Genomic DNA, 15,185 nt, shown 5'->3' on the forward strand with positions numbered 1-15,185 from the left:
GAATACCGCAGTACTATTTATGTAAAATATGACCAGCTTGTGCATAACATTATCTTCAATCCATTATCCATATATTCAAAGCACTATACTGTACGAGTATCACTTTAATTCGAAGCATGCAAACATCCTAAGTAATTTGCGCTGAACTATTTCGAACTAAACCGTAACTCATATGCGGTGAAACTCTTACTCACCTATATCTACAAGTCTGCAAGGTTTCACGACAAACTTTTCCCGCTGAGGATAAAGTTTTTTCAGTTTTTTCTATTTCTTGGTCAACACTATGGTTTGTAGATACGATTTATTTTTCCTCCGCTTAAAGTAAATCCGACTTTCCACAAGTCACAACTCATCATACCATTGTGGACACGACCTGGCCTGCTATTGCTGATTCTAGGGAGTCATGAGCGTGTCATGTTTAAGTTGCCTTTCTTCATTCTTGAGTTTTTCAAACGACCTTTGTCGTGCAAGGAACTACAAGCTTAACTTGCTATAATCCGTCAAGAAAGGCAAGTCTATATTATGGTACAACGTTCAACATCCGATGTGCACCACCCACCCTCCCACTACTAAAGAAGCAGGAAAACCAAGCAATACACTCAACAATGTTCCACTCCGACACCGGCGCATCCTCAGGAGATTTAAACTTCATAATGCACCTACCAGGATGCTAGATCGATTATTCGACCGGTCTGGGTCTAGTGTTTTAGTGACCTTATGTGATATCGCAGTGAAACGCATACCAAAACTTTTAAAATTGAATCAAAATAAGTCGTCATGAGGATAACTTTTGTATGGATGGACGCGAAAGCATATTTCTAGACTCCAGAGCATAGTTTTAAAACCCCCCTCGCAGATAGAATGCTCCGAGCCACTAGTAGAGAAATTCTGCTCAACTTTTGGGAATATCTATCCGGGCATTTGTAATGAATGATTAACTATTTTACATTCTACACTCCAGGGATTCTACACTGGAATGGATGTTACTGAAACCGAAAATAGTTATGTTAATATAAGTTTCAGTGTGAACTAGTATGATTAGGACAAATAGTACAATGGCGCCGACTCTCTTGTATTTCTCTAAACTAAATTTAAAGTATCTGCATCTTTTTTTTTTATATTGCTAAAAAAGGATGGAACATGAATTTTTAAAGACTAAATTTTCGTGCACGCTACGAACTTAAACAATAGGCCCGCGACTGGCAGCTTAAGTCACGAGGTTTGACAGCTCTAAATTAAATTTAAACTGCCAACTGTGGCTGTCCTTTTCATATTACATTAGTAAGAAGAGGATGCAAATACTCTGAAATTTAGGTGTTCTCACAATCAGCAGTAGCAATAGAAGCAGTGATAAACTAGAAGCTAAAACTACTGCTATTTGGAGAGGGAACTTTCGAATTTATAATATTAGTATGGATAATAACATGAAGCCCCGTCAGCCCCATCTTGAAATAAAAAAACTGGCTAACAAGTTAATTATTGAGTGTTATCAATCAACTGTAGTATAATACTTGTACATTATCACGTCTCTTGTTTAATTATAGCCTTATTTCATCCAAGCAGAGCGCAAATATTTTGCCAACGTCGCATTACTATCGTGCTCATAATATGGCACAGTTCAAACAGTATATTATTTACTGTCGTCATACGTGATGTTTGATGAAGGTTCTTTGGGGAAACAAACTGAGGGGGTGAGGTCAAAGACAACATTTGTACTGAAACGTATTTACTTATGTGAGGGGCGTAAGTAATTTCAGCTAACTTTGGAATATATCAAAGGGAAAAGAATGTTCATTATTGGTTTTTTCTTTTACTGCAATTGTCATTTCTGTTTTATGCTCTCACTGAGTATCGGAGTGAAGTAATATTGAATATTGAACTTTTTCCCAATTCATATTATTCCAATCCAGATTCCAGTGTGCTTTGAACGAAATCGGAACGCTTTTAACGCTACTTTCTGACTCTAATAAGTAATGGTAATACTTCCTACTAGCTATGGCCCACTGCTTCGCCATATTCCTTTTCTACATTATAAAGGGAACATACACAGCTTTCTACGTTCAAGACTGGGCGTTGACATCTTTTTAATTGTATGAGATACTTACTGTTGATAAGTAGGTAGGTAGGTACGATTTTAAATTTATTAGTCGCTTAGTTGACGCATTAATATTTCTGGTATAATGTGAATTGGAATAACTACTACTAAGGTTTGTTAGTTTATTGGTTTGTAACTTCAATCACATCGCAACTGAGCTTCACATCGACGTAATTTTTAGGGTTCCGTACCTCAAAAGGAAAAACGGAACTGTCTGTCTGTCTGTCTGTCCGTTTGTCTGTCAAGAAACCTACAGGGTACTTTCCGTTGACCTAGAATCATGAAATTTGGCAGGTAGGTAGATCTTATAGCTGACATTTGGGAAAAAATCTGAAAATCGTGAATTTAGGATTAGATCACACAAAAAAAATTAAATTGTGGTCATGAACTAATAATTAGTATTTTCAACTTTCGAAGTGAGTGACTATATCAAGTGGGGTATTCACTTTTACATTCTAAAACAGATTTTTATTTATTTTTATGCATCACAGTTTTTGAATTATCGTGCAAAATGTCGAAAAAATACTGTAGTACGGAACCCTCATTGCGCGAGCCTGACTCGCACTTGGCCGGTTTTTTTGCATGGTAAAGATGGAGAGTGATATAGGCTACATTTTAACCCGAAAAATCAAAGTTCGCACGGGGTTTTAAAAACTTAAGTCCACGCGGACACAGTCGTGGGTCCAGCTATATGTATAAACGGAAAAGGTGACTGACTGATTGATCTATCAACGCACAGCTCAAACTACTAAACGGATCGGGCTGAAATTTGGCATGCATTAGCTATTATGACGTAGGAATCCGCTAAGAAGGGATTTTGAAAATGGAACCCCTAAGGGAGTGAAATAGGGGTTTGGCATTTGTGTACTCCATGCGGACGAAGTCGCAAGCATAAGCTAGTCAGTAATAAAACTATCCACTATGGAATAGCAACGTCAGTGTAACGAAATTACACTAAAAGCAATGAGTGTTTAGGTAATGTCGGCATCGTTGAAACGCTTTGAAATTTGATGCAATTTTCAGGTCCATCGCCTCCCAAATGGACCGTTTAACTAACGGGTTGAATGTCCACATAATTTTATAGGTATCCATCTGTATAATAATAGTTGCGCTTTATAAAATGTTTTAATGATTTTTTTAGGTCCTTCCTCTTATTAAGACCAATAAATTAGTTACCTACTCTTTTGTAAGCAGTGGAATCAGTAAAACTTTAAAAAACAGGTTGGGTTCCGACCAAATTATGGCCATTTGAAATATTTTATCATGGTTTACATACTTTTAAGCTAATTGTTAGGTCAATCAATCAGCCTGTTTGCGTCCACTGCTGGTCATAGGCCTTTTGTTAGGTACTAAGTAATATTATAAATGCGAAAATGTATTTATTACCTTATCACGGCCCATCGTTAACGGATTTTGACTTTTGATACAAATATAACTTAAGAAAATTAATTGGCTTACTTTTTATCGCAGAAAATCAAAGAGTCCCCAGGAATTTTTAAAAAGCTACAAGTAAATCCACACGGATGAAGTCGCGGGCAACATCTAGCCAATAATATATCACAAATGTCCATACAAAGAATAATGAAAGTAAATAAAATCAAAACATACAGAAAATAAGAAATATTTACCGAAATATATCTAAGCCCTGAAAAAGATTTTCACAAAGCATTGTGAATTTGTTGTGATCTTTCAAAGAACCAGTGACAATGTTTGTAAATAATAACAGATAGAAGGTATCGAAAGGCACAACAAGTTCATAAGGCAGTGGTCCGACCGCCGACGATGAACGAGAAACGAGTAGAACTAGAAACTTAAAGTTGTAGAGTGTGTAGTTTCGATAGTTTTGTCGCCGGGCTATAAGCGAGTGTGCATCGCTGAACGAATATCGCTGAGCAAGTTTATTTTTGAAATCTCGTCGCTCAGCGACAAAACTAGTAAAGCGAGTCGTCGCCGGAAGTGTGAACAGTCAGAGAGCAACTTTTGATACATGCATCTCTTTCGTTTACACATAATGTACATTATATTGAGAGAGAAAATTGCCAATAGTTAGTCGTTTTCTCGCAGGCGGTCGGACCACTGCCTTAAGCTAGCTAATACCATTAAATAATAACGAAAGCTGTTTACCAAGCAACAATCAAAATTTAATACAAAGTAACCATTATGTCAGATCGTAAAAGGGAATTGGAATGTCAGCAGTTTATTGATGGGGGGTAACCCCCCATTGTGAGGTATCCAATTTCAATGGGAGAAGGCTCAAATGTCTCATCAATAACAATTATTTGGCTCAGCTAATATTAGGGGATGGTAAACGTTTATAACATCATTCAGTGAAATATATATTATGCCTTTTAACGCCCGATAGAATTTGCGTCTCATGCTATATCATCTATTTTCTGTTGTAAACAAACAGTTTGAACAGAAGAGACCTTCCATCATCAGTTTTCCCCTCCAATTATAATATAGGTACCTTCAAGTCAACAGTGAATAGGCATCTTCTAGGCAAACGCGCTCCATCTTAGGCTGCATCATCACTTGCCAGCAGCTCTGATTGCAGCCAAGCGCCCGTCTATAAATTAAAAAAAAAGCCTGAAGTAAACTTCCGTATTTACCTGTAATCTGTGAAACAATATTGTGATTCATCTTGGACCCACAACTGGATAGACAGACGACATAGAATGAGTCGCAGGGATCGCTGAATTCAGGCGACGACGTAAGACCGTGGTGTTAAGTACTGTACTCATAGATTTTATCAAAATTTTAGGATGTTAATTCAATGTAAAACAAGCCATAAAACGCAAAGTGAGTATCCACTCACTCTGTTAAATTCAATAATATAAGTAACTACTATATTCCAAAACACAATGTACTTTTTCAACCATACGAGTCACGTCTCCGGTCTAATACATACAAGACTAGTTTCTTTCTCCACATCAAGACGGTCGACACAGTATAATCGCACCATAAACGGTTTATATTGGTTATTCGAAGCTCGGTGATGTTGATCGATCCATTCTATTAAGCGTTAAATGGATCATGCATGATTATTGGGGTAACATTACATTAAAAAAATTGCACTATCACTGCTGTAATCAAATTAGCTCCTTTCATTATATTGTGCAAGTAATGGGGTAACACAATACAATACCATGAAAAACCAAGTAGGTTTCCACTAATTATGAGAAGGGTTTAAGCCATTGTCCACCACGCTGGCCAAGTGTGGATTGGATCTACACACCTTTGACAATTGCAAGACTTTGCTGCCCAGCAGCGCAGGGTATTCAATAGTCTTATGCGGCCTTTACTAATGGTTAAATTAGTAAAAGACTACAGGCATTATAATTATTTTAGAAACATGTACATTCGTTACCGAGGTCATGTTTAGACACATCGGAATCTCTCCCTCACAGTACAATCGGTGGTTCATCGTGAGCAGCGATCCAGGTAGATTCATTCTCGGCTTGTCTGATTACGAACATTGATACAAAGATTTAGTAAAAGGGTATAATATTTAGGTAGTAGATAGGAATATTTATTTCAGCAAATCAAATCAAATGGTCATGGCAACACATCGGAAACCCTCCTTCATAGTACAAGTAACGTCAATCGGTGTTTCATCGTCAGCAATGATCCAGGTAGTTCCACTCTCGGTTCGTCTAATTACGAATAAACATTATTTAGTGAAAGGGAATAATATTAAGGTTGTAGATAGGAACATTTATTTTAGCAAATCAAATCATATGGCAGTGGCAACACACCGGAAACCCTCCCTCACAGTACAACTGACGTCAATCGGTGGTTCATCGTTAGCAATGATCCAGGTAGTTCCACTCTCGGTTCGTCTAATTACGAATAACATTATTTAGTGAAAGGAAATAATATTAAGGTTGTAGATAGGAACATTTATTTTAGCAAATCAAATGGCAGTGGCAACACACCGGAAACCCTCCCTCACAGTACAACTGACGTCAATCGGTGGTTCATCGTTAGCAATGATCCAGGTAGTTCCACTCTCGGTTCGTCTAATTACGAATAACATTATTTAGTGAAAGGAAATAATATTAAGGTTGTAGATAGGAACATTTATTTTAGCAAATCAAATGGCAGTGGCAACACACCGGAAACCCTCCCTCACAGTACAACTGACGTCAATCGGTGGTTCATCGTTAGCAATGATCCAGGTAGTTCCACTCTCGGTTCGTCTAATTACGAATAACATTATTTAGTGAAAGGAAATAATATTAAGGTTGTAGATAGGAACATTTATTTTAGCAAATCAAATGGCAGTGGCATCACACCGGAAACCCTCCCTCACAGTACAACTGACGTCAATCGGTGGTTCATCGTTAGCAATGATCCAGGTAGTTCCACTCTCGGTTCGTCTAATTACGAATAACATTATTTAGTGAAAGGAAATAATATTAAGGTTGTAGATAGGAACATTTATTTTAGCAAATCAAATGGCAGTGGCAACACACCGGAAACCCTCCCTCACAGTACAACTGACGTCAATCGGTGGTTCGTCGTTAGCAATGATCCAGGTAGTTCCACTCTCGGTTCGTCTAATTACGAATAAACATTATTTAATGAAAGGAAATAATATTAAGGTTGTAGATAGGAACATTTATTTTAGCAAATCAAATCATATGGCAGTGGAAACACACCGGAAACCCTCCCTCACAGTACAACTGACGTCAATCGGTGGTTCGTCGTTAGCAATGATCCAGGTAGATCCACTATCTGCCCGTCTAATTACGAACATTATGCCACTCACTGCAGACGTTACCCTGGAAATAAAGCAATAATTACCTTTAGTTAGATCAAGATCTACTTTTAAGTTTTTTATAGTGAGTTTAAAGTGATGAAAACAAGTTGAAAACTCTGTTGAACTGCGTTTGCATTGTCATGTGAATTTGTTTCACATTTAAAAGAAATCTTGCAAAGAATTTACAAGATTTTCGACAGTACGATCGGAAATTCAACAAAACATGTTATGAGATTCGTCACCAAAATCATAGGGTATGATGATCTTGACCATTAACCACAATACACAATACGTTGTGCTTACTGGTCTAACAAAACAATGAGAGTAAGACATAATATTTTAGTTTATGGACAGGCACCGACTCAGTAGTGCTTTAGCACCAATGCAACCTCAGTGACGTCTGGATTTCAAACGGGTCGTTCATTAGTATCTAAGAGGTGGCGCTGATTTATTTGGTTCCAAAACCGTGAAAAATTTTGTTCGCATGACCATTATCTTGTCATTTATATCGATGTTAGAACTGTTAAAGATGTCTCACTTCTCAGCATTGTATTTATATTATCTTCTACAATCTTCAGTGACTCATTTTCTTATTCGAATTTTAGTTTAAGAACTGCATTTATTACTATGTATAATTTACATAATCCAAATATTGATCCATGCATCTTATTTCACCCGCGAGCTCGATGTTATTCGCCTTCGGCATATTACGCGTGAATTCAATTTTGCAAATGTATCTGTCTTTCCACGTAAAATGGAAATTGGAGCATTCCATTGGGGTTTTCACGTATTTATTTTGTTGTATATAATGTTTTGTCTGTCTGTTCACTTCATCACTTAGATAGTGGATAAAAGCGTTAGACAGTTGTCTATGGAATAAAATCTACCTAAATTACACGCTTGATATAATTCCTTAATCAAAAAAATTTCCTTAAAATAAAACGTCATTAGTCACTCATTTCACTACTACGCCAGCTCTGAATGGAGAAAAAGGGATTATTCAGTTGAAGTTGTATTCCCAACATTTTCATTTAACTCTCAAAACCTCGTAACTCGCCTCGACAGCAAAATATTTAATTTTGCAAATGTGTCTGTCTACCCGCAAAATATGGAAATAGCAATATTCCGACTACAGTTCATGCATAATGCATGTTTAAAGCATTTTGCGCTACCTTTGTTATACATCAAACGTCCTACTACTATTGTTAGGTACCTATAGAAAGCTAAACGCATACATTTTGAAGGATTTTAGAATATTCATATTATAATTATGTATCCATTCAAATATAAAATTATAATGTCAGTCTGTTCGAAATATCTAACTGCCTTTTTAAGCTACAAGTACCTAACATATAAAAGTAATTAAAATACAAATACCTATTTTTAACATTTTTGTTTGTCTGTCTGTTTGTGCTGCTTTCAAAACTGCTGAATCAAATCTAGACACAGGACTTATAAAACAATACGCAAGAAATAGTCTATGTCACTTTATGGCCTGGGGAAAAGGTTCCTATTTTAATTATTTTTTTCCCCGCTACTGATGAAAACGAGGGCAAGAACTAGTGAGTAATTTTATTAAGAAATACAGTTCTTAAAGATAATGGTCCTCTCCTTATACATCCTCTTATCAAATCAGTACCTCAGTACTCTTATTATAAATGCGAAAGTGTTTGTTTGTTGGTTTGTCCTTCAATCACGTTGCAACGGTGCAACGGATTGACATGATTTTTTGCATGGGTATAGATAAAGACCTGGAGAGTGACAGGCTACTTTTTATCCCGGAAAATCAAAAAGTTCTCAAGGGATTTTTAAAAACCTTATTCCACGCGGAGCAAGTCGCGTGCATCAGCTAGTACTTAAATATTTTATTGGTGTCACATTCCCTAGTCAAACATTTAGTACAAATTGCGAGCTAAGACTAATAAAATACAGTAATTCTGTTTTATGGTGCAGTATAGTAGCCCACCTAAAAAGGATTTTATTAAGCTGTGAAAAGTAGATGTAAAGTTTATGCGGGCAAAGTATTACTTTGGTCGGACTTTACTCTACGTACTTATCTACTAAGGAAAACTAAAGTACAATAAGTACTTTACTTTCCTTAGTTTGATTAAAAGGTTAACAAATCGCAGAAACCTTCTCGGAGAAACACGTAAGCGACGCCATTTGCCGGGTGCGTTAAACCCTCTGAAGTTAGGTTTTCGCTCGTGTCATGATTTTATTGTCAGTTTGGAGTAACAAGGTGTTACTTCTTTACCTTTTAAGCAAACTAAGGAAAGCTAAACTAATCCCTACTAATATTCTTTCATCAAATTGTTGAACTTGTGCTTAGTACCTACTAGCTTTTCTCGCGACTTCGTCCGCGTCGACTACACAATTTTCAAATCCCTATTTTATCCCCTTAGAGATTGAATTTTCAAAATCCTTTCTTAGCGTGTCATCATAGTAGGTGTCTGCATGCCAAACAGCCCGATCCGTCCAGTAGTTTGAGCTATGCGTTGATAGATCAGTCAGTGAGCTTTTCCTTTTATATATTTAGATTGTTCCCTAAAAGCTAACATTAACTTAGCCATTTGTCCAAAACTTTTCTGTCTCCCAAGTCCCGCCGCATTTTTATCCTTTCACCCGAAGAACTAACGCCCAACTTTCATTTCACAACTCCTTTGGGAACGTTAAAGTAGTTTCGAATACATGCTAAGATTACCTCTGCTTTTCAGGGACTTGTGAGGCCAAGCTCTTGGATTCTTGTGTCTCGAACTTGTGCCTATGTAAGAGAGCTGTGTCGGTTAGTCCCAGACACACTGTCACTATACGTACATGTGTCTTTGAATACGACTCTTGAGTCTGAAATGGAAAAAAAAAATTTCGAATTCAGGGTTTTGGTTTAATCAAAGGCTTTGAAATTAAGGGTTTTGTAACCGTTGACGAAGCTAAAGCGCACACCCAACTCCAAAGAAATAATGGGAAATCAACCATCCAACGATATTGACTATACTGATTCTGGAATTACATATTTTTATCGGCAATCACAAATCACAATAACGATATTATATGGGTGTTAACTGATTATTTTCTGCAGATTGTTTTCCTGTTACTTACTTGAGTAACTAAAAATAAGTAATTCGAGAATCAGTATCAGTACCCTTTTACCAGATTATTGGTTTGATGGTTTGTCCTTCAATCACGTCGCAAAGGTGCAACGGATTGACGTGATTATTGCATGGGTATACAATACATACATGGCATACATAGGCTACTTTTTATCCCGGAAAATCAAAGAGTTCCCACGGGAATTTAAAAAAGTAAAGTAGTAAGTAATATTTTAGTGACAATACTGTTGAAACTATAATGAAGCTAGATAATCACGATTCGTCGCTAGTAACATTCAGATATAAAAACAAATTAAATCCTCTAAATCCATACTAATATTATAAATGCGAAAGTGTGTCTGTCTGTCTGTCTGTCTGTCTGCTAGCTTTTCACGGCCCATCCGTTCAACCGATTTTGATGAAATTTGGTACAGAGATAGCTTGCATCCCGGGGAAGGACATAGGCTACTCTTTATCCTGGAAAATCAAAGAGTTCCCACGGGATTTTCAAAAACCGAAATCCACGCGGACGAAGTCGCGGGCATCATCTAGTGAAAAATAAAACGAACCGCAATATTGTTACTGAAGTGTAGCACAGCGGTTTTTGTGGCCGCGTAGACAGGTAAATGGAAATTTTCCTGTGGTTTTAGAGCCATCAACGACGAAACATTCAGCACCACCCCACCGCTGCCGCCTTTGTCCACTGACATTACTTCTAGAGCCTTAAAAGTACTTGTCACTGTTGCTGTCTGGAAAAAACAAGACCAGAGGATGAACTTAAATATCGTATAATATTATCATCTTCCATAATATTATCATAAATCTAACAGTCAGCCAGTCACCTATTCCTTTTATATAAAAGGTGAATGACTGACTAACTAACTGATCTATCAACACACAGCTCAAACTACTGAACGGATTGGGCTGAAATTTGGCATGCAGATAGCTATTATGACGTAGGCATCCGCTAAGAAAATTCACCCTTAAGGTGGTGAAATAGGGGTTTGAAAGTTGTGTAGTCCACGCGGATGAAGTCGCGAGCATAAGCTAGTGACATATATTCATGCTCTGTAGCCATGCTATACTGCTATAACGCTGTCTCTGATCTCCCAAAACCTTCAGATCCTCACTATCCTCGAAAATTATCTTATGTTACTAGCCAAATGCCCGATGGCTGCCTCTTGTCCCCTATTTAACTTACTTAGGGCCAATTCACAATACCAGCGAATTAAAGCTAAAATTCTATTTTACATAACATCCACTCACCACCTCTAAATCCTCCACCGCATCGTACAAATTTTTTATCAAGTGAAAAAATTCTCGCGAATGCGCGTAAGTATGCTAAGTAACACATGCCTCTTTTGCTTTTGTGCAAACTAATCTCATTCTTACTCTCATACTCATAGTAGGTATATACTTAGAATTAATTAGTAAAAGTAAATTCTGAGTTATCCGATAGGTTATTTAAAGTACTGAGAACTAAATATTTGTGCATTTAATTTGAATGATATCGGCTGAGGATTTTATAATGAATATCGGTAATCCTCCTCAGACTTGCCGATATTAAGTCTAAAATATTACGTTGAACTTTGCCAATAATGTAACCTGTAAATTTTCATAATCGTATCCTCAACGAAATTTTAGGTTTATGTAGGTAACAACAGTTTCCAAACAACGTGAACCCACAACCAAAGTAATTTATTAACAAACTTCTTTATGGAACCACCGAACTCGATGTTGCATAAATGCTTTATCGGTCCAATTACAGATTCGATTCACAAACTTCGCTTCTCTTCTAACATCGATACGCATTTTTTTTAATTCTGATACAAGTTAGCCATTGACTGCGATCCCACCTGATGATAAGTGAAATATCTACAGGAAATACAGACGTTGCACACTGCTGTCTGACAAGAAAATTTAATAGATTTTCGTTTTATCAGTACCCATATTATTATAAATGCGAAAGTGTATTTGTTTGGTAAGGATAAAAGTAGCCGATGTCACTCTCCAGGTCTTTAAAAAAATCACATCGAGCCGTTGCTCCGTTGCGGCGTGGTTGAAGGACAAACCAACAAACAAGCACACTTTCGCATTTATAATATTATTATGGGTAGTGATTACCAAACCAAACTCAATGAAATTTAGTAGACACATTGTAGCAACAAATATCTGTGTCTGTGGTTTATTAAATGTGAAGTTTCAAAGTAACATCGGCTCAAATAGATCTACAAAGTCAATAGATACGTGATACAAAATCGTACTCACGAAATTAACATCCACCATTTTCTTGTAGTTCTCCTCAGAAATAACTGCAGCATTGTTTACTACTGCATCCAGACGTCTGTATTTGTCCAAAATGAGCTGATACGCCGCCGAAAGCTGTCTCTCGTCGGAGATATCACATTTTATGAACTTGGCTCTCAGGGCGCCGAACTTATTCAATAGTTCTCCCTCAAGGGCTGCCCCCTCGCGTTCTAACACGTCTAAGAAGGCGACGTGCTGTAATATGAAATTCGAAGTTCAATTTATGAAGTTTTCCGACACCTGCTCCAAGAGTCGGGATATTATTAGTTTGCTGAAAGGTGTTCGAAACTTTTTTCAATACTCTTCGTGCAAAAAGGTATATCATTACAGTATCATTATAGGTACCTAAATAGTATTTATTAAGACGTCTGCCTCCTACTGGACAGGTCGGCACATGAGTAGATATCGGTGGTTCGATCCCGGACACGCACCTCTAACTTTTCGGCGTTATTTGCGTTTTAAGCAATAGGGCCTTGGACTATGGTAATAAAATGATGGGATTTTTGTATAGCGGTAGTTTATGGGGCTAGTATTCATTATTAAAGAAATTAATTTACAAAAAAATAATGGTTTTATTTATTTTTAAAATAATTAATTATTAACGTCACGCTGCACGAAAAGTGATTAATGACGTCACAAGGCGTAAACGACAAATATTTTTTAACATAAAAAATATTTTTTTCCGCAGAAATTACCGACCCTATTTTTATTTTAAAAATTGAAAAAAAAATTGTCGTTTACGGATTGTGACGTCATTAATCACCTTCAAAATAAATAAAAATCATGATTTTTTAATGAAGCATTCTCTTTAATAATGAATTCTAGCCCCATAAACTACCGCTAAACAAAAAATCACATTATTATTATTACTACATTCCAATACCCTATTAAATATTACTTGCTTTTAACGGTGAAGGAAAACATCGTAAGGAAACCTGCGTGCCTGAGTGTTCTCCAAAATGTTCTCAAATATGTGTGAAATCTGCCAATCTGCACTTGGCCAGCGTAATGGACTATGGCCTAAACCCTTCTCATACTGAGAGGAGACCCGTGCTTTGTAGTGAACCAACGTCCACAGATATTGAGAACTACTTAATTAATTGAAAATTATATCATTAACATAGATACATGTACAAATAGGTACAGTAAGCGGCCGAAAGTAATGTACATCGACCTTTAGGAAGAGAAAGCAGATATTTTGTAGAGCGTTGTCCCTGTCGATGAGACCGACAACGCTCTACAAAGCCGAAACGTCATTCTAAAGGCCGATGTACATTACTTACTGCCGCGTATTGCACAGTGCTTTGTAATCTCACATACCCTTGCATTTTGCGACAACAATTCCTTGACCAATCCAGCACCAATCCCAACAGCACCTCCCGTCACTAGAATCACTTTTCCTTCAACGTCCATAAACTCTGGTAGTAGTTTAGCTGCCATGTTCGACACTAGTTCCTTATAACCGAACCGAATTTTATCACTAACCTGTTATCACTGAATCCCGACGAACACAATGAATCTTATCTCTACAATAACATAGAATATTCATGTAACCTATCAATGTTGTAAATCAATATGTCTATTTATATCGCAAGCTTAATATTAATAAGTAAATTCAAAATGAGCCTAGCTAAGATCTGTTTACAACACGCAGTCATAGTGTTCATACGCCTCGTGTACTGCACTCGTGTCGTGCTGGACTACTTGTTTTGCGCACATTACAATATAATGCGTACAAAATGAGATCTCACTCGCCATTTTAACTTTATGTGTCAACTTTCATATCAAAAATATGATTTTAGACCTTGTTTTACTTATTTTTATTTTGCTTTATGGATTTTCGTAGGTAGGCGTTTTATTTATTTTTTGGACGGTATTTTAGTAAAGTGTAAAATAGTATCACTTATGAGCCGTAAACCGCATTTTTTTTTCCTTATTGTTGAGTGCCAATTAGCTACTCAATTATATTACGATCTAGCCTAATGTATGACTAATAAGTAATTTTATTTTAACCTAAACTTATAAATTATCTTATATACTAAGAAATTGTCCACTGACGCATCTTAGTCTTTCTTGATTTGAGATATGACACTTTGTTCACGTGTTCTTTCAGCACTTACACTATGTACACTATCACTAATCACTATACACTAACTCAAAAGGTTTGGTCCTTTTTACCGCATAAGAAATGGAAATAACATACTAGACACAGGTAAACTAAACAGAGCCTCAATAGCTCAACAGGTTTTTCAGTCCACGAAAAACCAAAAGGTCGACGCGACGGTTCAAACCCCGCCCGTTGCCCTATTGTCGTACCTACTTCTAGCACAAGCCTGGCGCTTAGTTGGAGAGGAAAGGGGAATATTAGTCATTTAACTAATGGCTAATATTCATTTAAAAAAAAACTAGCGCTTCCATCTTAGACTTTACCGTCACTTACCACCAGGTGAGATCGCAGTCAAGGGCTAACTTGTATCGAATAAATAAAAGTTACAAACTTGACACTGAAGTAACAGTAATATGTCAAATTTTATTCATCCAAGAGCGATACCAAATCACTTTACAATTTCCATCCCATTACATACATATTATTATGTTGACTTAGAATACAGATTTATAAGTTACATTTCTTGGAAAGTTACACAAGTCAAAGTCTAGTGACCCTGCGAATGAAACCTAAGTAGTCCAAAATCAAATACACTTTAGTCACTTGATCACAACGTCAACAAAGAATACTTGACGTAGGTACGACTGTCGATCTAATGTGTAGACATCATTGTACGCACGTAACTGACGATAGAGACTATCAGTAATTTGATAAGACAGTTTGGCAAATGATTTTTACGATTGCTTTCTGATTAGCGAGTGAGGGTGCCGCCAGATTTGTTCGTCTGTGTTTGCGACTAGCTATCGCTAGTCGCAAACACATTCTAAA

The 15,185-nt window shown here is 36.9% G+C and overlaps 2 protein-coding genes across 7 annotated transcripts in view; one reads left to right on the forward strand and one right to left on the reverse strand.

The window, feature by feature from the left end:
• Positions 1-15,185, forward strand: part of LOC117996187 (uncharacterized) — a 149,553-nt gene that overhangs the window by 110,104 nt on the left and 24,264 nt on the right. The gene's annotated exons all lie outside the window — the stretch shown is intronic.
• On the reverse strand, positions 6,587-15,002 carry LOC138404713 (15-hydroxyprostaglandin dehydrogenase [NAD(+)]-like). Of its 5 annotated transcripts, none has more exons than XM_069509442.1 (6): positions 14,876-15,002; positions 13,571-13,744; positions 12,212-12,445; positions 10,513-10,692; positions 9,559-9,698; positions 6,587-6,879 (listed from the first exon to the last, which is right to left on the reverse strand). In XM_069509442.1, the coding sequence occupies exons 2-6, from the start codon at positions 13,688-13,690 to the stop codon at positions 6,735-6,737; spliced, it is 819 nt and encodes a 272-aa protein (XP_069365543.1). In that variant the 5' UTR covers positions 13,691-13,744; positions 14,876-15,002; the 3' UTR covers positions 6,587-6,734. The 5 variants fall into 5 exon arrangements, with proteins under 5 accessions (XP_069365543.1, XP_069365542.1, XP_069365545.1 ...); XM_069509441.1 differs by having other exon boundaries at positions 13,571-13,776; positions 14,876-14,981; XM_069509444.1 differs by having other exon boundaries at positions 14,893-14,911.

Source organism: Maniola hyperantus, chromosome 3 (assembly GCF_902806685.2).
Source record: "Maniola hyperantus chromosome 3, iAphHyp1.2, whole genome shotgun sequence".
Lineage (NCBI taxonomy): Eukaryota > Metazoa > Arthropoda > Insecta > Lepidoptera > Nymphalidae > Maniola > Maniola hyperantus.

Excerpts from the sequence above, each read along its gene's own strand:
- LOC138404713 (XM_069509442.1), bottom strand. The coding sequence starts at position 13,690 with ATGGCAGCTAAACTACTACCAGAGTTTATGGACGTTGAAGGAAAAGTG. Across the intron at positions 9,699-10,512 it reads ACTTCAGTAACAATATTGCG|ACTCAAGAGTCGTATTCAAA; the intron begins GTTCGTTTTATT and ends TTTCCATTTCAG. Across the intron at positions 6,880-9,558 it reads CAAGTCCCTGAAAAGCAGAG|GGTAACGTCTGCAGTGAGTG; the intron begins GTAATCTTAGCA and ends CTTTATTTCCAG.